The sequence below is a fragment of the Meriones unguiculatus genome, chromosome 1 (genome assembly GCF_030254825.1).
Source record: "Meriones unguiculatus strain TT.TT164.6M chromosome 1, Bangor_MerUng_6.1, whole genome shotgun sequence".
Taxonomy (NCBI): domain Eukaryota; kingdom Metazoa; phylum Chordata; class Mammalia; order Rodentia; family Muridae; genus Meriones; species Meriones unguiculatus.
Window position 1 is genome coordinate 189,699,065 of NC_083349.1, and position 25,587 is coordinate 189,724,651.

At 39.6% G+C, this 25,587-nt stretch overlaps 1 protein-coding gene across 6 annotated transcripts in view; it reads right to left on the reverse strand.

Annotated features, from left to right (window-relative positions):
- Dmxl2 (Dmx like 2) overlaps positions 1-25,587 on the reverse strand; it is a 133,579-nt gene that overhangs the window by 20,499 nt on the left and 87,493 nt on the right. For 2 of the 6 annotated variants that reach the window (XM_021638670.2, XM_021638673.2), the window contains exons 21-33: positions 24,883-24,980; positions 24,091-24,256; positions 21,872-22,136; positions 18,067-19,130; positions 16,320-16,511; positions 14,494-14,570; positions 12,684-12,814; positions 9,463-9,711; positions 7,114-7,292; positions 4,878-5,008; positions 3,772-3,857; positions 3,176-3,377; positions 1,714-1,831 (exon numbers count right to left, since the gene is read on the reverse strand). In XM_021638670.2, coding sequence (XP_021494345.1) covers positions 1,714-1,831; positions 3,176-3,377; positions 3,772-3,857; positions 4,878-5,008; positions 7,114-7,292; positions 9,463-9,711; positions 12,684-12,814; positions 14,494-14,570; positions 16,320-16,511; positions 18,067-19,130; positions 21,872-22,136; positions 24,091-24,256; positions 24,883-24,980 — 2,958 coding nt within the window. Of the gene's footprint in view, positions 1-1,670; positions 1,832-3,175; positions 3,378-3,771; positions 3,858-4,877; positions 5,009-7,113; positions 7,293-9,462; positions 9,712-12,683; positions 12,815-14,493; positions 14,571-16,319; positions 16,512-18,066; positions 19,131-21,871; positions 22,137-24,090; positions 24,257-24,882; positions 24,981-25,587 lie in introns of those variants that run through there. The other 4 variants (XM_021638674.2, XM_021638671.2, XM_060373966.1 and 1 more) reach the window with 3 other exon arrangements.

Below are 25,587 nucleotides of genomic sequence, written 5' to 3' on the forward strand. Positions count from 1 at the left end.
CTTCACTCAACATGCCAAAGTCAAAAGGGAGGCTGACGAAAATCCTCTCACACCAACTCCAAGACACATACTCCCTTCCCTAAAACCTGTAACATACTCAGACAGCGAGTTAGGAATTGGTTGTCCTACCCCTGCCCCACTGCAGTTCAAAGGGATGCACTGCTAACCCTCTCAGCTTGTCTCTGACTCCAAGACCACAGGGCCTGCTGGATATGATGGGCGGGAGACTAAGAGCAGGGAGAGGAGGGCTATACATTATAAGGATTATGAAACCTGGGCATCACGACTTCCCACAGAACTTCAGGTCTATAAGCCCAACTGGATCTGTATGCTACAAACCTTAACAAGAGTTAAAATGCAGTTTTTACAAACTGTTAAGTTTAGTGATTTAAAAAACAGAGGCCTTCAAATATTTGGCTTCTATGAATAAGTCATAAGTGAGTAAGCATCTGTCATTTTACAGTCACTTCTTAGATTCCCATACTGTGGACTAGCGTCAGCATCAGTCACCACTGGAAGGGTTAGAGCCAGGGCAAACAGTGCACCCCTGTGAGTTCCCCAACAATTAATGTATCAGTAATTTCAATACCGTTAGTCTTTGTTATCAAAAGGCTCATCAGGACTCAAGGACTCACGACACTCCTTCCTACCCTCAAACACTCAGGGAAAACACACCTGTCTACGGACGGCGCAGGCAGCATCCACGCACACGGATAAGTACTCAACGAGAACAAGTGCGGCCGACACTGTGACCCGGGCATGGGGAGGCCCAGCAGCTCTGCACTTGACCTTGGGAAGGAGCCCGCCTGTCCCTCTCCATTTTCACGGTCCTAAGTGAAATACAATTCATTTTTCTCTTCTCAGCCTGTGCTTGCCAAGCCTTTAATTGTGTCTGACTTGGTCCTGCAAGCTCTGCAGTCTGGCCACTGCCTCACTGAAGGCACTAAAATGCTGAATAAAATGTCTTCTAAGGAGGAGATCCTTTGCCAGCACCTAGATTCCTGATTCTTCTCAACTCATGCATGCATTACTAATATTGGCTTCTGAATCACCACGTAAGAGCAAACCTGTGCCTTCGTTTTTACAGTATATTCACCCCTTATCTTGCTTTTGGTATTCTGTAACTTATTCTCTTGCAAAACTTCCTTAAATGTGTTGTTTCCACATCTGCTCACTGCTGTTGAAGCAGTTACAAGCACATCCTGCTGCTGCAGAAGACCCAGGTTCACTTCTCAGCACTATGGCAGGAGATTCTGACCCCTTACCTCCAGCTCCCGGGGATCAGAGCCCTGCTGAATTAACAAACAACAAAAACCCCATTCTTCTATAAAATAAAAATGAAGGGTTATGTTGCATATTCAAAGAACCACATCACAGAGTACAGTCGCTTATGTATCAGGCTCCTGGAACCATTAACTGCAAAGTTATTACATGTGACAGTCCAACAGCCGTTATTTAAAGGAATTGCCAACTGTCGCTTGAATATGTGATTTATCATGGAACTGTTCATTGCTATGAAATAGAAGTATAAGGTTTTATAAAAGCCCACCACAGATTAATAAGCTTTGGCTGCTATGCAGGATGTGTAAATAATAACAAAGAAGTCCCATCCAAGAATAAAATTTCAAAATAAATCAAGTATTAAAAATCAGATATGTTAAGAAAAAAGAGACTAAATAAAACTGTCAACAGAAAAAAATAATCTCAAAATACCTCACTCTGCTTTCTCTTCTTAGTGAAAATGTATCTAATAAATGTCTCTTGAAGAACTTCCTGTTTGACAAGGAAATGCCAGAGTCGTTTAACTGGAAGTGCTGAAGAGTCCCGGGATCTATCAAACGGACATTGAAAAGAACCAATAAGTTTACAGTAAATATAGCATTTGCAGACACTTGCTTTAAAAGTTCCAAATTCATTCAAAGAACACAGCTAGAGGCTGTGATTTATTTCACTTGTAATTTTATTTTGCCTGAAAATAACTGCTTGACTAAGTAATACATTTTCCAATGATACTAAATGAGCTGGGAGAGATAACTATCAAGTGATTCATTATTTTCCTCTTAAATTACAGGTTAGGCTTTCCAGACGGTAAAAGCACCTAGATGAGTATAAGGGAACAAACAGCATCTCCAATTGCCTAAGCTTTGGAAATCTCTACCAGCTCCTTCAAGTCTGTGAACACTACTTGTAAGCATGGCTCCTTCAAAACAAAGCATGCAGCCAGACATGTTCAACCTGATTGTAACGTTATACATTGTATATGTCAAGATATCACATGCCAAGCCATGAAAAATCATTCTTATGTTTTTTTTTCTTTTATGATTTCATTAAAAGTATTTTCTGGGTCTTTGACCTGGGTTTCTTCCCCTTCTTTTTTTTTTTTTATCCATTACACTTTATTCATTCTGCATCCCCCCATAAGCCCCTCCCTCCTCCCCTCCCAATCCCACCCTCCCTCCTCCCTCTGCATGCATGCCATTCCCCAAGTCCACTGATAGGGGAGGTTCTCCTCTCCTTTCTGATCTTAGTCTATCAGTTCACATCAAAAGTGGCAGCATTGTCCTCTACTATGGCCTGTTTTTATTTACTAGTTAAAAATAATTTTGGGGGGCTGTAGAGATAGCTCAGAGGTTAAGAGCACTGGCTGTTCTTCCAAAGGTCCTGAGTTTCATTCCCAGCAACTACATGGTGACTCACAACCATCTATAATGAGATCTGGTGCCCTCCTCTGGCATGCAGGTGTACATGCAGGCAGAATACTATATATAAAATTAATAAATAATCTAAACAAAATAATTTTTTGAAAAAGATATTGGTCATTCAAAGGGCTGAGGTGAGCAGGCAGAGCATCAAAACAACAATAAAGTGTTTATATTCCTTCATTAAATTATCCACAAAAACTCAGTAACACTGATTGCATATGCAGATTATTATTAAATCTTCCCCCAAGAATAAGAGTCACAGAAGAAAATACAGGACGATTATCCTAATTATAAGAGTATGTATCTACTGATTAGATGGTCTGGGTAAGAGAATTTCTATCCAGATCTCTGCTGTGTTTATAGAACACTGCTGTACAGACTACTATGAAGGCTACTGGCATGCCCTGTAAAACTGTCTCCTAGCAAACTTCAAGCAAGCTATCCTATCACCAGGATTCTAAAGGGTTTCTTACTTGAATGGAGTATTTTCAGGCTCTAACATTGCTTTATTTCGGAGAATAGCTGGCCCAGCTCCCACTGAGAGGTCAGTTGGGTATGTGTTGACATAGTTAGGAGGTGGACCTTCAAAGTGATCCATTTTCTCCTGCAGAATCTGTTCCCAGTTCTCCAAGTTTTTAATGACAGCAATTCCTAATGGTGACGTCACAGGGAGCTCTAGAAGGTAAGAAAATCTGGTAGCACCACACTTGTGAAAAATCTAAATTCATAGCGCCAAGACTTCTAAAACTACAAAGATCTGAACACTTCAACCTTGTGAGACTATTATTAGTCTTAATACTTTCAACAAAGAAGAAAACACTAAAATGAGCAGAGAAAAATATGCAGCTTCCCTGTTCTGGATTCTTGGTCTTTCAATCTGCTTAGGCAGGCTGTAGTGCTTACAAAACACATTCAAACCATAGACTGGAGCATGTTACAGAGAAGACTTTGCAAAATATCTAATGCAGCATTTTAAAAATATTAAATGGCCTTTTACATAGGTTTTTAACATAAACTTGATAAAAATTTATTGTATTTAGCAGCACTGACTTTCAAACTCCAAACTCACCAGAGAATTCCAGCCCAGCAATAGGAAAGAAATTCTTGATATTGTGAAGTGCCAGCTTAACCATTGTCAAATGCAGAAGAGCCCAGCTATTTTGGGAAAAGAAAAAACAAATGAACAAACAAAAAAACCCACTTATTAATCTAGAAAAAAGAATCATAGGGTAAGAGTAGTCATGTCCCCTAAAAACTGTTTGGCCTAATTTGCAACCCAGAAAAGCTGCCTCTGACTTTTATTCCACAAAAATGGTTTCTTTAAAGTCATTAAAAAATAATGTGTACCAGGCATGGTAGCACACACTTTTAATCCCAGTGCTTGAAACGGCAGAGATAGGTGGATCTCTATAAGTTTAAGGCCGCCCTCGTCTACACAGTGAGTTCCAGGACAGCCAGGGCTATGTATACAGACCCTGTCTCAAAAAAAAAAAAAAAAAAAAAAAGGAAGGAAAGAAGGAAAAAGGGAGGGAGAGAAGAAGAAAGGAAGGGAGAGAGAGAGAGGGAGAGAAAGAAAGAGGGAAGAAATAATAATGGATCACATTTAGAATGTATGGAAACTATCTAGTAGAAAAATATTTCTCATACTGTCACACAAAATCTAACAGCATATCATTTACTGATGTACTGAGTTCCAAAAGCATAAGTTACATTTTCCTCAATAAACTGTTAGTTTTATAATTTGCATAGAAGCTACTCCAGATACCTGAAAGGTAAAGATTCCTAACTTGAAAATATGTCACATTTTATATAAATTAACAGTAATGTTATCTATTTATTAAAAAAATTGAAATCCAGCATGGTGGCAAATGCATTTAATAGTAGCTCTTTAATAGGCAAACATTGGTGGAGTTTGAGGCCAGCCTGTATAGAGGCTTGCTTATAAAGCAAGTTCTAGGCCAGCCAGGAATACACAGTGAAACTCTGTCTCTATTTTTAATTTTGGGGTATTTGTTTGTTTGTTTGTTTTTTGGACCAAGCTGAGGAAGAATTTAGTGAGCGTTCTCTGCCTGCTTCTGCTGGGATTAAAGATATAAATTACCTCATCCAACTACTTATAGATAGTATCAAGTTTTTCTGCAAAAGAAGGTCAAAGGGGATGGAAGGCTTATTTACCTGTAAGAATTAGGATCTTGGTGCTCCTGTATTTGTGTGTCTGAAAAAAAGGCATCATCTTCTTCATCATCACTGTGAACACTTTCGTCAGAATCATATATGACTCCACTATCAGATAAAGGAAGAAATGGCTGCAATAAAAGGCAAAGCCATTGGCAACTATGTAATTCATAATGTATTAAAATAGACTTGTAACAGTGCACATTTAAAATGTTTTAAACATTACTAAGTTATTTCAACATACAGCTTTATTCAATTTAAAATTTAATACATTAAACTGTGTCAATATAAGCAAAACTTTCTTTCTTTTGCAGGTTCTAGATTTACAAAAGTCAAAATTATGGGGAAAGTGTCTTTGATTCACCAAGAAGTATGTGGAGGATGCTGAAGTCTGACTCTCACTTTATTCTACACAAACAAGAAACTTAAATCCCAAGGGAGAGTAGAGAGTTAAACCTTTTCCTGGTTTGTCTCCCCTGTGTCTCTTTCCTTCACATGCAGGCCAGAGCTCATGTATGCTTTTTCTGGTACTCTGGGCTTCCTTACTCTTTCTCTGAAGCTACCTGCCTCCTTGTGGCAGACAAGTAGCCACATGGCTGAGCTCTGTGCTAAACTCAAACAGCCTAGCTTTCACTCTTCCTCTTCTCTAGCTCGCTCCTGTAAGCAGCTGACAAGAGTCATAGTTTGTTCTGGAGTTTTTCTTCTAAACTCTTGACACGTGCTATGCCACACAGGTGGAGGTCAAAGGACAGCACAAAGATGTGCTCCCTCCTTTCACACTGTGTTGGTCCTAAGGACCGAACTGAGATCATCAGGCTTACCAGCAAGTGCCTTTTACCCAATCAATCATCTGGCTGCCCTCCCTGCCAATTTTTTTTAAGAGGCTTTAAAAAAATTATCTCGCATGTGCATGCATATCATGGTCAGAGGACAAGTGGAGTTGTTACTTTCCTTCCTCTCTACCTGAATTCTAGGAAGTGGACTCTGGTTTCCCCACTAGCACAGAAAGAACCCCCTTATAAAAATTAAATACTGTTCAAGTATGAGGGCATATACTCGTGTCTCAGTATTATGAGGTAGGAACAAGAGGACTGAGACAAATTCAAAACCAGGCTACACAAGGCTACACAGCAAGGTTTTGTCTCTGAACACAGTAATTATTTATGAATTAAATCTTCTGAGGTCTACATTTGCTTCTAATCCCTCAATGGTAAATAATGGTAAAATGAGATAATCATCCACTGAGTTGACAATTTTTGAAACTAGATGATAGAGAGGTGAGAGGAGCTCCACAAGAAGACCAACAGAACCAACTAACCATGGTCCTTGGTTGATGCTTCAGTCTCAGCAAGCTCTGAAGCATCAAACAAGGACCATGCACAAACAGGACCTAGGCGCCCTACAAAGATTTAGCAGATGGGCAGCAGATGGGCTTCATGTGGGTCCTCTGGTAAGCAAAGTGGGGACTGCACTGGACTCACTTAACAGCTTTCTGAATACTTCTCCCTGGCAGGACTGTCTTGCCAGGCCACAGAGGAAGAAGACCCAATCAGTCCTGATGCAACTTGATGAGCTGGGGTAGATGGGAAAGGGAGCTCCCCTTTTTCTGAGGAAAAGTTGAGGGGTGAAGAAAAGGGCGGATGGGACTGGGAGGGGTGGAGGGATGGAACTACAACAAAGATGTAAAGTGAATTTTAAAAAACGAGAGAAAGGAAATAAAGCAAGAGCAAGCAATGGACTCTCCTGTACAGAGTAGGAAGGTAAGTGTCATATCTGCAATGCACCAATACTGTCTGAGATGGAACGTGAGGGGAGGTATCACCACCAGTAGGGTGTCCTCAGACAAATTTTCTTGGCTTTGGAGAAACGGATGCCGTGGCATCTCACCACAGCCTGATAATCCTTCTCTAAATCCATGCTAATCAAGAGAACTGTTGATAATCAACAGGAAAAGGTTATAGACTATACACAAGAATCCCCATCATGGACAAAGATGAGGCTGATGATATGTTAATAAACTGATTTCTGGATTATACCTAAGTTCCATATGATTTTAGTTTTTCTTAGCTATTATCATTTGATAATCACTAAATTTTTAAGGTCTATTCAGTTTCTAGACATGAAAAATTAAATGTCTAAACTGAGGTGACTGAACCAAAAGCTGTTCCATCATTTGGATGTGACACACACACAAGCGTCAATAAAACAGACCCATTGTGCACTTCATACCCCTTACCTTTGCAACAAAGTAATCCCACATACTGAGTTCAGGAGGAATAAACTTTTCTTTGTAAGATGGTCTTTCTGCAGGCACTGGTGGGGGGGTAGCATCTTTTACAGGCCTTCCAGGTACCAGCATTCTCATGTTGAATCTCCTTCTGTGTTTATCTATGTCTTCAGAAGCAACTGGAGGTGCTAAATAAGATGTAAAGGTCAGCATTAGTTTATGAACTTAACCTTTTCTTTTGATCCTCTTCTTGCCATGATAGTTCTACACTACTTCTTTCTATCAGGGCTTCTAAACTTTCCTGGTCATTATGTATCAATCAATATTTCATGGAAAAGAAGCAGGCGGACATCATCCCATGAAGTTACTTACTAACCAGACTATGGGTTAAAGTAATTCCTATAAGGCAACAAACTCGGTCCCCAGAATCTATTTCAGCAGCTCACAAAGTCCAGCTCGTGGAATCTGGCACCCACTTCTAGACTCTAAGGGTACCTGTACTCACGTGTGCGCACACACGCACGCGCGCGCGCACACACACACACACACACACACACACGTGCACATACACACAATCATTCCTAAACACTCAAGAAATGGAACACTCTGTAAGTATTTACAGGAGTAACTGAGTGATTGTTTCAGACTGTGGGTCAAGAACTTGGTATAGTCTGAGCATTTGGGAGCCAGAGGCAGGTGGATGTCTAAGTTTAAGGCCAGCACTCAGAAGGCAGAGACAGGTAGATCTGAGTTCAAAGCCAGCCTGCCTGGTCTACACAGTGAGTTCCAGGACATCCAGAGCTACCTAGTGAGACCCTGTCTCAAAACAACAACAACTAAGTACCGAGAATAACGGCATGCACCACCGCACCTGGCTTCATGGCTTCTTATTTATGTGTGCATGCAACCCAATGAGTTTAATTAGGGTTGCTCGCATAAACAAGGGTTACTTATCCACTTATACTGATGGTAACCCACCATTATCTTACAAAAGCATCCTTCCCAGGATGCTTTTATTCTACTTTTATTCTATTGCATAGCTGACTCTCCACAAAGCAGCTATGGTGGCTCTTTAGAAAACCTAAGACTTTCACTACTTAAAATCCTCCATCATTTTCTCTTTCCTTAGAGCAACAGCTACTGTCTATGTTATGACCCATACACCTACATGACCTTGTCCCCAGTTACTTTCCTCTTTATGCTAACTCTGATGGTTTCCCAGTTCCTCCCGTCTGCCTAAACACTCTGATAACAGACCTCTGTATGGTGGAACCACAGCCCTCCCCAGGGATCTGTTGAAAGTACAACCTCATGAGAAACACACATCTTCTCACCATCCTAACCAGACTGGCCCCACCCCCTCCTCATCACTTTCCTTCGACTGCTCCTGTTGTCTTGTTCTTCCCACATCCCAAAGACCAGGACACGCCTGACAGCAGAGTTAGGGAAAGAGTGAAGACAAACATTCTCAAACGTTTTAGGCATGGCTGACCGTCACCACAAACAGAAGGGGATGTAGCTCAGGGGGGTACCACTTGCCTACTATGTACAGAGAGTAAGCTTTGACCCTCAGCACGGAAATAAAACATTTTAGAATCAACACAAACAAAAAACATGACTTGGGAAAAATTCATAATTTAAAATGTACTCTAATTAGGTCAGGCTAAAGGAGGGCAGAAGCAGCAGGAGTTGTGAGATCACATCCCTTATTGTACCTGACCCAGGAACCAAGTTTAATTCAACCACGGGTATTGAGGACAGAGGTAGAAATGCGATATTTAAATTCTTTGTGTCACTTATTCCTTGTCTGTAATATGACTATTCCTTTTCTGTAGATGGATTAAGGTTCTTCTTATGTTAAAAGAAAAAAAGAACCTTCTCCGCCCTTATTCCACAAGTTTTCAAACTGGGATGAAAAATACATTCTTGTCCATAATAAAGAACACACACACACACACCCCTCACACCTCCCTGGAATTTTTAACACCGTATGTATGACTGAAGCTGCTATCATTTACATCACCATGAGCTTAATCTGAGGCCAACTGCTATGACAACTCTGGGGACTTGCTCAAACTTTTAATGATTTTATTTGCACTACACTGCCCCTCTGGTTACTGCTACCTTTTCTGTAATTTCTTTTTATTCTCTTCAAACACGTTCTGATTTAACAACCCCCAAAATACTACTTCCATAAAAAGAAAAGTAAAAAATTCTAGTCTTATTCTTATATATGCTTAGCTATTTATTAAAAATTAACAATGTTCTTAAGGTAAATAGCTAAGACATTAAAAATCTTATTTTAACATTGAAAGTTACTTATGTTTCTCTATAATGTCTGCATCAGATTTCTCTTACCTGCAATACTTTCTGATTGTCTCCGAGGCTTCACAACAAGTTTCACACCCCCTCCAAAAACAGCAGCCCACATTCTATTATTTAACGGGTGGGCTGCAAGTCGAAACAATTCATTGGAGGAATTTGTGGCAAGAGCATGTATCAGCAAACTTAAGTAAACAGCGACAACAGCTTCACACAACAGAACATTCAGTTTTGGCTGGTCTTCATCTTGGGCAGAACTTAAGAGATTAATAAGTGAGCTCACACCTGTAACAGCATAGAATATCATTAAAAACATCAGTATACAAAGTAAATAAATTGTAATAATAAATAAATTTAATTTAAAAAACACTAGTACAAAGTACAAAAGAAAAAAAAGGCACTTATATCTCAGTTTAACTAAGTATCCATTCCCTATAAAATAGCATTTTCATAATAAGTATCAACATAATTAGGGGAATGGATTATAATCTATAGGATGAAGCAAGAGCCAACTATAGTAATAAAGCAGGTCAGTTACAGACTAAAGGGGAGAGGGGAAAGCTCTTCCTTTCAGTAGCATTCCAATTTCATGGTGTGTTAGGTTTTTTGGCTTTATTTTATAAAACAGAAAATTAGCATTAACTATTTTAACTCAAAATTATTGTGTATAGACATAATTGTGTACAATTTCCTTAAATTACACCCCAAATAATCTTAGTCATGATATAATGCTACTGACTAATAATAATAATTAATGTGGGTTTGTTTGTTTTGAGACGTCATCTCACTGTGTAGTTCTGGCTGACCTGAAATTGGCTATGTAGACCTGGCCTTGAACTCACAGAAATGAACTTGCCTCTGTCTCCTGTGTACTAAGATAAAGACATATTCCACCATGCCTCACTTGTTAATAGAGATAAATACTATAGAGATTAAAAAAGCATTATTATAGGAAAAAAAAAAAAAGAAAATGGCCTCCACACGCTCATAGGGAGTGGCACTATTAGGAGGTGTGGCTTTGTTGGGGGAAGGGGGTCACTGGGGGTTTCAGAAGCCCAAGCCAGGCCCAGTGTTGCTCTCTTTCTCCTGCGGCCTGCCAATCCGGAAGCAGACCTCTCAGCTACCTCTCCAGCTTCACGGCTGCCTGCATGCCACCATGCTTCCCACCACTAGAAAACAATGGACTAAACTGCTGATTGTAAGCCTGCCCCAATGAAATGTTTTCTTTCTTAAGAGTTGCCATGATCAGTGTCCCTTCACAGCAATAAGCCCTAAGATAATGGTGAAGAAGAGAATTAGAAAGTCCTCATATAGTCATTCCACAATCATCTCTGACTCAGACAAGCAATCAACACTGCTTGCTAAAAACGGATATTCTGTGGCTTCAAATATTACTAACAATGAAAGAAGAAAAGCAATTCCTTAATTATAAAGGAAAAGCTGACAGAAACATCTCACCAACTGACAACAGGAACTTCTAAATACTTTACAATGAAAAGGGCACACTTTTTCATGATTTCTCTGTCAAAAAGTATATAACCTGAATCTAACATTAAGAAAAAATAGAAAGGCCCAAATTAAGGACTATTTTTTTTTTTTTTTTGAGACAGGGTTTCCCTGGGTAGCCTTGGTTGTCCTGGACTTGCTTTCTAGACCAGGTTGGCACGAACTCACAAAGGTCCGCCTACCTCTGCTTCTCTAAGTGCTGGGATTACAGGCATGTACCACCGAGACAATGGAAGGAATGTTCTTTCAAAGTGACCAGCAAGGACATAATCTTCAGAAGTGTCAAGGTTGGAGAGGCAAACAGGAGAGATAAGACATAGTAGGGGTATATACCTGAGACCAGTACTGGGAAGCAGAGGCCAGCCTGAGCTATGATGTCTAGCAAGACTTTATCAAAACCCTCAAGACAGAAAAAGCAAGCAAACAAACAAACAAACAAACTATATATATATATATATATATAGTTTCATATATATATATATGAAAGTTAGAGAGGGAAGGAAAAGGAGGACAAAAGGAAAGGAAGAGAGGAAGGGGCATGAAAAAAAGAGGAACTTTAGTTACCATTCAATGAGACGAACGTGATTATCACAGCTAAACATCACATGATGACAGTGAAATTTGAAAAAAGTTTCAAATAGAAAATAATACACTCTATCAGCATTGAAATGACAAATTTGGTAACTACTGTGCTTGTATCTGAGAACATCTGTTCTTATGTAAAAACATACTGAAATATTTAAATGGGAAAGAATATTTGCCTACAACTAAATCCCAGATATCTGAGGAAAAAAAAATGCCCCTAGATACACACACAGAGAGGCCAGGTGTGGCAGTGCATGCCTGCAATCCCAGAAGTAGGAGGGTCACTGTAAGTTCAAAGCCAGCTAGAGCTGTACAGTTAGACCTTACTGTACAAGTAAAAGAAGCGGATCGTGGTCACCGTCCGACTGCTGTGAAGGACGCCATGAGCAAGGCAGCTTACTCTGCTTATTACGGAAAGGGTTGAAGAGGAGGCCTGCGTACAGCTCAAGGGGTTAGTCCATGAACGAACATCATGCAGGGAGCAGCAGGAACATGGTGGTAGCAGTGGCTGAGAGCTCACATCTGAGTGTCAGGCAGAAAGAGACAGACTGAGCTGATGTGGGCTCTGAAATCCCCAAACCTACATAAAGCCAAGAGTGGTAGCGTATCTATAACACCAGCGTTCTTGCAACAAAAAGAGAGGAGGACACAGGAAAATCCCTAAAAGCTTTGGGATAGTCTGGGACACACACAGCAATGAATAATAAAGAGATCCTGTCTCAAAGGTAGACAATCAAGACCAACACCCAAGGTTGTCTTCTAAGCTCTTTTAGAAGCACACACACACTCACATATTCACACACACACTCACATACACACACTCTCTCTCTCTCTCTCTCTCACACACACACACACACACACACACACACACACACAGACTTTTTTTTTTTTTAATTCCAGGGCTGGTGAGATGCCTCAATGGGAAAAGGTACTTGCTTGACAACTTAACTTTGATCTCCAAGACCCACAAGGTGGAAAGAGAGAACTGACTATCCATAGTTGGCCTCTGACTTCCATGTACACCATGACATAAGTGACCCTTACACACACACACACACACACACACACACACACACACACACACGTAAGTGTAATTTATTTTAATTACAAAGAATTTGGAAGAAAAAAATGAGCCCAGCACAACACAATAGCACTGAAGCCCTCACCAGGCCACTGGGCAGGAGCTGAGCTTGGTGTTGCGTGTTCCTCGATGCTCTCTGTCCTGAGTCGCCGGCGATCACTTAGAAGAAGCCCTTGGTAAGCCATTGCTGTGAGCTGGTTCCCTTCTGACTGACTGCTAAAACAAACAGGTCCAGTTACTGCCCTGGCAGAGGCAGAACACTGTACGTTACACAAATCTACTTTAGATGACTACCAAAAAAAAAAGTTTTTGTGACTGTATTCACTTTTGCAATGGGAACTTATTTTAGAATGTCCTTTAAATTAGTCCCAAATGTTTACTGATAGTCTTTTAAAGCAAAATACCTGTTTTTACTAAACCTGGGCAGATGATTTTACTGTTTTTCAGAAGCTTCTTAATATTTTAAAATACTTCCCACCTGAGCTCACTTTTTAAAGCCAGAGGTTAGGGTTAGCAGAAGACCCGGCAGACCCAGCCCTTCTGGGTCCTACTTTACTGTAATTCTTAGCTCCGCAGAACTGCTTAAGCTCAGCCGTATGTTCAGAAAGTGAGCTAGAAGCTAGAGCATTATATCTGAAGAATATCTAAGACCACTGTCCCTCAAAACTGACTCCCTCCTCTAAGGAGCTTTGTGGAAATAAAGGTTATAGAAAAACAAAAGGTAAAGATGCCTGCAGAAACTAAGTCCTGCATGAGCCTGCAAACATGCATTTGAAAGCAATGTCTTTGAATCCTCATTCAGTGCCATTTTAACCAGGAAATCATTTATCTATGGTCATTGATGACCATGTTGACTAAATCTAATTTTTCTTCCTTACTTACAATTTCAAATCTGTGGAGTCACTTGTATGAACTAATTAGGATAAAAAACAGTGCCAACCATTTTGAGAGAATAACTCCTTCTTTTAATACCAACGTTCCCATAAAGGGCACTGAACTTTGCAAAACATATATTCATGTAGATATATTTCTACTAATTTTTTTTATTAATGTACTTCATTTCAGTCTAGAACATCCTACTAAGTGTTTCAGTTTCTCACAACTTACATAGAACGATCATAGAATTAAAATGCAAAGTATAAACAGGTGCAGGCAATCTGATACTTAGAAAAACTCAAGGCATTATTTTTAATTGTTGTCAATTAGCTAGCATAGTAGTGCAGACCTGTAATCTTGGCTCCTCGGGAAGCTGAGACAGGAGGATCACAAGTTCAAGGCCTGTCTGAGCTACAGAGTAAGAGAGCTGCAGCCAGCCTGGGCAACTTGCTGAGACCCTTTCTCAAAAAGTAGAGGGCTGGGAATGCACAGTTGAGGGTGAACACGACTGCACCCCAGGTAGAATGGCCTACAACGGATCCCCCAGTATTGCATAAAAACAAACAAAAATGGCTTCTACAACACACGTAAGAGCATAAGTTACAATAATAATTAAAAGCATTTGTCAAGAATCTATGTCTATTTTTCAAGTTTTTTTAAATTTCAACTGAAATTTAAAGAAGTAGAATCTAATCCATTTTAAAAGCAATTTCTGATGGAGAAGGACTAGAAAATCTCTAGTATAATATATTTTATGCAATAAAATTTCTTTCAAGGAAATAAAAGATAGTAATTGGGATCACTCACATTACTGCTTGTCATACTCTGTACTTCTCTTTTGTTACTGGTGACAACTTAACTAAGCAAATATTACTTTCTTTCTGGTCTATTTTATCCATTCAAGTACACATGTCATTTACACTGGGGCATTATCTTCAGCCCTAAGAAATAGAATCCTAATAAAGTTCTGGAGCAGTTGGATGTTTTCTGTATTAAAGCTATTTTGGGTGATTTTTTACCTGTAGCTATGACTGTCACATAATGCCTGGTAAATTGATGCAGAAAGTGATGCTGCTAGTGAATGAAGTGTGTGCACCTAAAACCAAAACAGCCACAGTTAAGTTTGTACTAACATTTCTATACAACAGCAATATCTTAAAAGTTAGAAAACACTGAGGAAACTAGTAAAACCATAAATAAAACAGGGTCCTACGGAAGACATCCCTACCTTTACATTTTTAGAATAACTCCTGTATCTTTATAGGAATGCCCAATAAACAAAGCTGACTGACTCAGGCATAACTTATCAAATACATACTTGCTATGAGCCTGATATTTAGCAGGCCCTGAGCAAGAACTAGCGCTAATGTGACCAGGGCTTGTCCTAAGCTACACACGACTTACACGGTAATATAAAAAGGGCAGCTGAAGCCACTGAGGACAGGGTTTCCACAGCTTTCAGTTAGCCTTGCCTTCTGTAGCTGTACAAATCCAGTCTTAGCGATAACAATGGCTGTTTAGCAAATCAAGCACTGTGTGAAGTGCCTCACTTTTCAGAGAGCAAAAATTTAGTAATCACAAGGAAAGGGAGGGTCATAAAATTTTGTGTCTAGAAAATTTTAAAATTCTAACATATACTTTAAAAAAATCTGAGGGCTGGAGAGATAGCCCAGCTGTCAAAAGCTAGGCTCACAACCAAAAATAGACAGATACACAAAAAAACATCTGAAATTCCACTTGAATCAACACTTTGAGACTCATAAATTTCTTAAATTCAAAGGACTCCAGAGATAGTTCCATGCCTTTAAAAACCTTATCCAAAATCCAAGGAATGGAACATTTTCCAGCTTGCTTTTATCGTTTCTATTTCTTAATCTATCAAATAATTTAAGCAACCTCTAGAAGAATAGTGATACAAGTTAATTTATGCTACCGATGAGAAGTCTCTGGTAAGCTAATGTGATTAGACAATCCTGCTGCTTGTGAAAACAAGGGAGGAGTGAACTCGGCAGGAGCTGACTGTGCCTGAGGTGCTGGGACTCACACTCGTGCAGCAGACACACACTGAGTGGAGGCAGCTCCCCACACCCTGACAAGCTCTATGTTTGGGAATTCATCATTCAAGTATTCAGAACACGGTAAAGGGTTAACTTAGGGTAGTAACTCTCAATTCTGATTGCCTATTGCCTCAATTCTAGCGTAAGGCACAGCTCCAATAAACAAAATCTCCAGGAACAAGTGACAAGAATATTCTCCCTGGAGCTATTTAACTAAAATGGCTATCTTAAGTACACCCCCCCAACCTAGTTTTCACATTTTCTTAATATAAACAAAAGGTTATTAATATTTCTAGATTAGTAGCTAATTTTAGGGAACAGAAAACCTAAATGAATATTAAGTAGCGAGAATACAATCTAGAAAATTAGTTTTATTACAAAAAGTATTTACCTGTCTTAAAGAAAGACTGTAGAGCTTTTTCCAGAAATAAAAATGCAAACTTTTAAGGCCAGGCACGGTGGCACACCTTTAATCCCAGCACTTGGGAAGCAGAAGCAGAGGCAGAGGCAGGTGGATCTCTTTGAGTTCAAGGCCAGTCTGCTCTACAGAGCAAGCTCCGGGGTTACATAAGAAAACAAAGAAACAAACAAACAAAAAACTAAAATAACAACAAAAATAGAATGCATACTTTTAAACTGCATTCATCGCACTCCTGAACTCATTAGCAGTGAAAAGGCAACACATTAAAAGATTTCAAATATCCTCTCTACACTCAAATTGGAGCACATACAAGAATAATTACCTTCCCAGTGTATACAATATTAAGTAATCACGAACTTCACCTTACCTTCACATCTTCAACATTGGGATGAGGTGGTGTTTTCATCTGCACAATAGTATAAAGTATATCATGGATGTGATTATTTAAATACAATACAGGATTAGCTATGACTGTTTTTGTCGATGCTATACTTGCTGAAAGCAGAGGCAAGGTGGTAGGTAGCGGCAATGGAGACTGGAGCTGCTTTACTGTAGTTTCCTGTAGATGACAATGAATTGGGTTTTGTTTTTTTTCCCCCAAAACTGTCAAAACGAAGGAGAAAAAACCCCAACAGTTTCCTGATAAAATGCAGGTGGTAACACTTGACTAAAAGCAGCATGTTCCTGTACTTGCTCACTTGCTCTACGAACACTTACTGAGCACCTCAACTGTCCCAGACACCACACCACATACAGAAACTAGACAGCAACCACTCTGTAAAAGCTTTTAAAGTGTATTTCTGTGCTGGTCAGTTCCATCCACTTGGCAAACTATACTTAGCTGGAAAGAAGAACCTCAAAGAACCACCTCTATCACACTGGCCTGTGGGCAAGTCTGGGGGACGTTTTTGTCATTACTGACTAATGGGAAAGGCCCTAGCTGACAGTGGGCAGGGCCACCACTGTGCAGGTGGTGTAAGAAAGCAGGCGGAGGAAGCCACGAAGAGCAAACCGGAGAGCAGCACTCCTCCACGGTCTCCACCTCAGCTGTGTCTTGAGTTCCTCCCTGCCCTGACTTCTCTTGACAATGGACTAAATCCTATAAACCAAATAAACCTTTTCCTCCCCAAGTTGGTTTGATCAGTGTTCATCACAGCAAACCAGACCAACTTCTGGTTACTAAAGCCTTCTCCTCAGAAAGCCACACTGGAAACAGGACTACAGGTGCTGAAAATAAAGAGAAAATCATGAAATTTGCAAGCAAATGATGGGACCTAGAAACGATCATCCTGAGTAAGGTATCCCAAAAGCAGAAAGACACACATGGCATATACTCACTTATATAGACCTATAAGATAGGATAAACATGCTGAAATCTATACACCTAAAGAAGATAAACAAGAAAGAGGACCCAGGGTAAAATGATCAATCCTCACTTAGAAAGACAAATGGGATGTGCATTGGACATAAGAGAAAACAAGTAACAGGACAGGAGCCTACCACAGAGGGCCTCTGAAAGACTCTACCTAGCAGTGTATCAAAGCAGATATTAAGACTCATAACCAAACCTTCGGCAGAGTGCAGGGAATCATAAGAAAGAAGGGGAGTTAATAGGACCTGAAGAGGACAGGAATGCCACAAGGACCAAATATGTCTGGGCACAGGGGTCTTTTATGAGACTGTTTCTCTAACCAAGGACCATGTATGGATATAACCTAGAACCTCTGCTCGGATGTAGCCCACGGCAGCTCAGTATCCAAGTGGGTACCGTAATAAGGGGAACAGGGACTGTTTCTAACATGAACTCAATGGGAGGAGCAGCCCTGCTAGGCCACATAGGAGAACTTTACAGCCAGTCCTGAAGATACCTGATAAACCAGGATCAGATGAAAGGAAAGGAGGTCCTCCCCTATCAGTGGACTTGGAAAGGAGCAGGGAGGAGATGAGGGAGGGAGGGTGGGATTGAGAGGGAAAAAGGGAGGGGGATACAGCAGGGATACAAAGTTAACAAACTGTAAAAAAAAAAAAAAAAAAAACCAAACATTTACAGATTAACTGGAAGAGCTACTGAAATCACTAAACTGGCTGAGAGTAACAACAAGCAATGCCCGTACCTGCTGTGACTCTTGCAGCAAAAATTTGAGTTCCATTCGTACTGAGGCCAGACCACCACCCTGGGCTCCGTGAAGGCTGCAGTAACTGAGAAACACTCTTAGGAGATCCTGGTTTTTCTGCAGCCACAACTTTCGTCTTTCTGCATGTTCCCGTTTGGCCTGCAATCTTCGTCTTTCTATTTGGTGGCGCTCATAGGAACCAATATCTGGCTTGTCCACCATTTCTTCCTGATCCAGAAGTTCACTCTCTACTTTAGAATATGCTTTACTGGAATATTCCTTAATAACTGATTCGTGGTTACATATCTCATGCAAGGCAGCAATTTCCTTTTCAAGCCAGTTATAGAGCTGGAATCTGAGCTTTCCTCCATCGACTTCATAGCCTGTAGCCAAAGTTCTTAACTCAGTCATAAGGATCTTCAAACAAGCTCGGAACTTTAGTTGTTCAGCAATCACGTCGACCTCGGTGTCTCCTTCAGCATAATCCTCTTCCTGAGTTGTCAATAATGCACTCGAATCTGAGGGCCCCTGGTCCTGTCCAGCCTTCATGGGATCTGTACTCTTCATTACTAAGCCACCCACATCATCCTCTTCTAAGACACCATCATGATCTTCACCCCAATCGAGCCTAAGAGGCTCCTCATCAACTGTAACCATTGGCTGACTCCAGTCAAACTGGGAGGAAGTCATGGCTGACCAGTCAGCACCAGAACTGCCATTGCTAACTGGTTTTGATTCTGATGGTCCATTCTCCATCCTTTCAGAAACAAAGTCAACCTTTTCTTTCTTTGCAGTTAAGGAAGATATTTTGGTTACTTTAGGAATTTTAGAAAGTACTTCAAGGGCTAACACAGGGCATCCAACTTTAAAGTGCGCATTAGCGGTAGTAAAAAATAATTTTCTCTCTATGAGGTTAATTTTATCAGCAATATTTTTCTCAGTTTTGAGACCTAAAGTTGCCAAAGTTCCTTCAGGGGAAGCAAGATTTCTTCGAATGATTAAAGGATGTGTCCGAAGGTAGTTGTAAAAACTGAACACCACAGGGTTACAAGATTTGATGGTGACTGCAGAAAACAAGCAGATGAAAGTCACAAGTTTCTGCGTTCATTTGAATGTCTACTGAAAAATTAAAATAAATGAGTATTTCCTCAAAATATAAAACACTGAATATTATTATAAATGTTAACCCAGCATTCATTCATATAAGCATTAAGTCTACGTAAGTGAAACAAATGCTAGAGTAATGTCCAAGCCACATAATGTCAAAGATGGTGCAAAAGGGGTGCACATAGCAACTCACCTAAGAAAATGGAGCAAGGAGAGAGACACATGTTTATTTACTTATATTTTAAATGGAAGCAAAACACAAACAACTGGTTTCCAATCAAAAGATGAGAGGAATGGGAAAAGAAGCCTAAATTCTCTGAAAATACTTTCCAGAAACACCACTCATACAAACACTCATATATGTACATACACATATATGTACACACACACACACACATATTGAAATAGGCTCATTATTTAGCTAGCTTAGAACCTGATATGTAGATCAGATTGTCCTGAACTCACAGAGATTCACCTGCCTCTGCTATATGCTGGAATTAAGCCATCTACCATCATAGCCAGCAACTTTATATTTATTATTTTTTTTCAAAACTATTGTCAACATCCTATATGATTTTAAAAGGAAATTAGATTTTTAAGATGTAGTAAGATGTAATTCACAAAAATAAAACCACCACAAAACTAAATGAATATTATATCTCAACTTGATAGTATAGCCACATAAAGATAAATTATGGGGTGATGTTAAAATATGTTATTTGGCTGTTTATATTTAGTGAGATATACCACTAACAAAAATAATTTTAAAAGATTTACGTTTTCTCAGTCAGCATTCTGTTGTTGAGCAAATATTTGTATATTTATTCTGAAACTATTCCATGCATATAGGATAGTAAATAACTATGTTAAAAACATAAAAGCCAAACTTTCACTATAAAACACAAGTATGAAACCTAAGAAGAACCTCATTTCCATATGAATTAGAAAGAAAACATGGTATCTTGCATTCTTTTTTTTAATTTAAATTTTATTTTTTTTTACAGTCAGAATACTTGCTATAATTATTACTTTACTTGATTTTTTGTTTTAATTAATACTTTTTTCTCTTTTTTATTAATTACACTTTATTCACTTCATATCCCCCATAACCCCCCTCCTCCCCTCCTAATTCCACTTTCCCTCCTCCTTCTCCACACATGCCCCTCCCCAAGTCCACTGATGAGGAGGTCTTCCTCTCCTTCCTTCTGATCCTAGTCTATCAGATCTCATCAGGAGTGGCTGCACTGTCTTCCTCTGTGGTCTGGTAAGGCTGCTCCCCCCTTAGGGGGAGGTGATCAAAGAGCAGGCCAATCAGTTCATGTCAGAGGCAGTCCCTGTTTGCTATGGAACTTGCATTCTTAGGGGAGAGAGAAGTCCTAACCACATTTGTTCTAACAGCCTAGAAGCAATGAGGACTGTAATCTCTAAACATTATTTTCCACTAACAGAAGCAAATTTCCTTCAAAGAATGGTCATTATTCAGGTCTGAGCCAGAAAATATACAAGATGAACCTGAATTATTCTGTTATACTAGAAATCAAGAAAAAAAAATCAGGAAATAATATCAAAAGAACTCAGAAAAAGCTGTCAAGATCTCCAATGGTTAAAGATGGACAGTCTGCGCATCCGTAAGAACAAACTGCTCATGACTGAATGACTTTAAAAGCTATAAGTTCAAAATAACCTTTAGGAAAATAGAGGACTAATGGTCACCTTCACAGAATGATAAAGAGCGGGGAGATGGGTCACCACGAGAAACCCTGGAAGCTTGCAGGTGAGCTAAGCCGCTCTTCCAGAGGACCCAGGTTCAGTTCCCAGCATCGACACAGCAGCTCCTAACTGCCTATAATTCCAGTTCCAGCGGATGAAATGGCTTCTGCTGACCTCTTAGGACACTGTCAAGCACATGATGCACACATACCCATGCAGGTAAAAAAAAAAAAAACCCTCAAAACCAAACATGACCAAAGACCACTGTCCTCTCCTCTCTGCCCCCTCTTTTTTGAAAATGTCTTGTAACTTTACCATGATTTTTGAAAAATATCTAATTTGAAATATAGCTGTGAAAATTAAAATATGTGTGACTATCACAGTATTCAGATTACAGTTAAATGCAGACTTATTACAAATATTAAATTATGACGTTTTTAATCACATAACTTGCCAAATCTGGGTCACACTGGTATACATCCGAAAGCCCAACACTAGGAAGCTAAGGCAGAAGGAGCACAAGTCCAAGGATAACTTGACCAACAGAGTGGATTACAGGCCACTCTAAAATATAAGGCTACAAGCAAACACAATCTTACAGCCACAGCCACACACAAATCCAGAAAAATGGTAATCATCTTTTAAAATACAAGTAATTTTCATGCACATAATATATTTTGATCACACTAACTTCCCACTCTTCCCCGAAAAGCCCACCTCTGTTGTTTCCTAGTTACATGTCCTCTTTTTATTTATTTTTTAAATAACCCATGGAGTCTATCTGTGCTGCCTGGGTCCTCATGGGTGTGGCTCCATCCTCTGGAGCACAGCTGACTTGCCAAGGGTTACACCCTCAAAGAAAAATAACTCTCCTTCCCTGGAAGCCATCAACTGTCAAGAATTCTTCAGCTAGCGGTGGGTGTGAATGAGCCTCTCCCCTATAAAATCTTACTCTTTAAAAGATACTTGGAAACCGACAAAAATCTACCTTGTTGCTCATCATCTTCCTTTGGTGTCTGTTCCAGTAATGTATCCAAGGCTCGGGTATAATCTTTCATTACCCAATAGGCAAGACTTCGAAGAAAAGGGTCAGCATGTAATCTTTTGCAATTGAAATCTGAGCCATCCTTTTGACAACCCAAAATTTTCTGATTCAAGATGGATATATAAGTAGATGAAGTCTCAAACTCAGATTCAAATAAACGGGCAATAACCATGGCTAGTTGAATATCTTCCATTTTTTCAAGACACACCTGCAAATTTAAATATTAAAATATTTATCTTAGCGAAAATTAATTTAGAGATACATTATCCCACCGATAACCTTGGCTATATATTCTCACAGCACAGATGGAGATCCTGAGGTTGAGACACTGAGATGAGCTAGACACTTGTTTGATACAATGATTTTTTAATCTTTAATTAATTAATTTATTTATATTAATTATAGTTTATTCACTTTGTATCCCCCCTGTAACTCCCTCCCCTTTCTCCACTCTTGCCCCTCCACCAGTCCTCTGAGAGGGGAGGTCCTCCTCCCCTCCCTCTGATTCTAGCCTATAATGGTCTCATCAGGAGTGGCTGCATTATCTACTCTGTGGCCTGGTAAGGCTGCTTCCCCCCCACCCCCACACCTCAGGAGGAGGTGATCAAAGAGCAGGCCAATCAGTTCCTGTCACAGACAGTCCCTGTTTCCCTTACTATGGAACCCACTTGGACACTGAACTGCCATGGGCTACATCTGTGCAGGGGTCTTAGGTTATCGCCATGTATAGTCCTTGGCTGGAGTATCAGTCTCAGAAAAGACCCCGGTGCCCAGATTTTTTGGTTCTGTTGCTCTCCTTGTGGAGCTCCTGTCCTCCCCAGGTCTTACTATCTCCCCCTTCTTTTATAAGATTCCCTGCACTCTGCCCAAAGTTTGGCTATGAGCCTCAGCATCTGCCTCAATACCCTGTAGGGTAGAGCCTTTCAGAGGCCCTCTGTGGCAGGCTCCTGTCCTGTTCCCTATTTTCTCCCTCGACAGCAGAGATTTTTAAATCAAGCAGACAGGATGATTGTTCCTGAAATGAGCATTAAACCAAGTATGTCAGTATTATTTCAGTCTCGGGTCAATTTAAATAGCATTCATTTTTAAATTAAACACTACTTAAAATGTTTAGATTTATACACCAACTCCTTTTAATTTCTAAACACATCTGTATATAAATTTGTACTATTTAAGAAAAATCGTCTATTTATGATGTCAGATTTGGGGGAACTTAGTTCAATGTAACTGCTGATCCTGAGACTCTAAGCTCAATTTCACAATAAGAGCATCTGTTAGTCTCTTCTGACTATCTAACATCTCCACCTCAAAGTTACAGGCATTTGTAACTAAAAATGTTAAACATGATGAACTGTAAAAAATACTTTTTAAAAAGTACAATATGCTCACTTTGCTAGGGATTTTTTTTTTACTTCTATTATATTTCTGGGGTATTTTAAATTGTTGCTGCTTTTAAATTTTATTATTTTTTTTTAGCTGTGGTTAAAAGAAAAAATTACACACACCAAAACTAGCCAGACCCTAGGACTACGTAACATCTATATATTATACTGTAGTGTACTGTATATTATTATCTTCTATACATTTTGTCTTGAGACAGGGTCCTCAGTAGCCCAGACTGATCTTCCTGTGTTTGTGCACAAGTACTAGATTATTTTCAATTCTATTTTTACTTCTGTCTGAGTCCAGGTAGTTAGTTTATAAAGGTAATAACGAACCTAAAAAGAGTCATCATGAAACAGAAAATATTAATGATTTTTTAAGAATTGCCTGTACAAGAGGCAATGCTTCACCTCCTCACACACTGTGGCCATACTTAAGTCAGGTACATTGCAGAATAACACAAACTGCCATGTTAGCTCCAAGTACTTAAGTACCAGCTTTTTTGCGTAAGAATGTTGTAGCCTGTGCACATATTTAAATGGCTCAGAATCACAAGATGGACGGTAAAAAAAAAAAATTCATGAATATTTTGGACATTTTCCATAAGTTTCACATTTTATCTTAATATGTAATATACCAAACCTGAAGTCATAATCCCCTTAAACTGACCAGTGCCACTGAGTGCAGCAATCTCAGTGCTCTGCTCTTGTAAACGTGTAGCAGAGATTACAACCTGCTCTAAGGCCTCAGAGCATAGTTGCTTATTTGCTTATCTATACCTCTATGGCATCTTTCAATGAACCAGCTAACAAGAAAAAAGCAGCAGATTGTTCAAAGCGCTGTTTCCCAAGCAAAGAAAAGGCATTTTTCAAAGCAGCTTTCCGCCATCTATCTTCATTAAAGTTGTGGCTGAAAAATGTTGTCATTTTTTCATCATGTTGTGACCTGGAAATGAGAACACAAACAGTAGTAACTAGCTCACACTAAAAATATTTTAATTCTTTACAGGATGCATGAAAAGACAGGGAAACCCACTCAAACACTCCACTCAAAGAAAACGTCAGGTAGAGCTGGAGAGGAAGCTCAGTGGCTAGGCGCACTGGCTGCTTCTTCAGTGAACCCAGGTTTGGTTCCCAGCACCCACATGGTGGCTCACAACTCTCGGATGCAACGTTCTCATTGGTCCCTGTGGGCACAACATGAAGCACGTGGTACACGGCATCCATACAGGCAACAAGCAACAGGCGGAGAACTCATGTACGTGACATAATAAAGCTGAGAAGACCGCCAGCTCCAGTCACAGATGCTGCTTACTCGCATCTCCTCCAAGGAAGGCTGATGTGCCTGGGTACTCACACAGGAGACAAAAGTATCTTTTGTAACGTTTTATAAGAGCCCATCTTTCAAACAAAAATAAAAGATATTTTGCCCATTTGCTGTAAATAGAGAATCAAGGCACAAAGAAAGTCAGCGGATGTGACAGAGCTCCAGTAGTGAAGTCTTTTCAAAAGCAATAGCGTTCAGATCCAAACACAATCTCATTCTGCGAAATCCTGTGAAATGCACATTACCTGAACAGACCCCACACTACCGCTTTCTTCTTCATTGAAAGGTAGAATAAAGCAGCATCTAGGGCATCATTGTTCCTTTGAAAAGAAGCTTTGGCAACCTAAGCAAATAAAATAGCATGTAACTATTTGACAAAAGAACTATAATTAATTACTCTAACAACAAATGCTTCCTTGTTACTTCCTTAGCTCATACAAACTATGGAAATCAGAGTATATGCTTATGGTAACATCCACCTAGAGAAAAAAAAAGCATTTGCATGCCAGTAATCCTAATAAAAACAGCAAAGCAGCTAGCGTTTACTGACTCTTTACTATATACCTGTCACCACACTAGGCACCTTTGACTAATCTTAGCCACGAGAACCTACAATGACGTAGTACTATGTTCTCATTTTATAGAGGAGGTAACTGAGCCAAGATTTTTAAGTAAATAACTAAATTCACACAGTAATGGAGGAAAGGAAAACCTAGGTAGCAATAAACTAATTAGAATACAATAATAACAGATGTGATCAATAGATGTGATCATCCTTTGAAAATTCAACATACTATATTTCTTTTTTTATACACCCTTTTTTATTTTTTATAATTTTTTTATATTAATCACAGATTATTTACTTTGTATCACTTCATGCATAAAGCAGCATCGTGCCAAGCCTGACAATCTGAGTTTGACTGCTGTTGTTGTTTTGGAGTTCTACTATG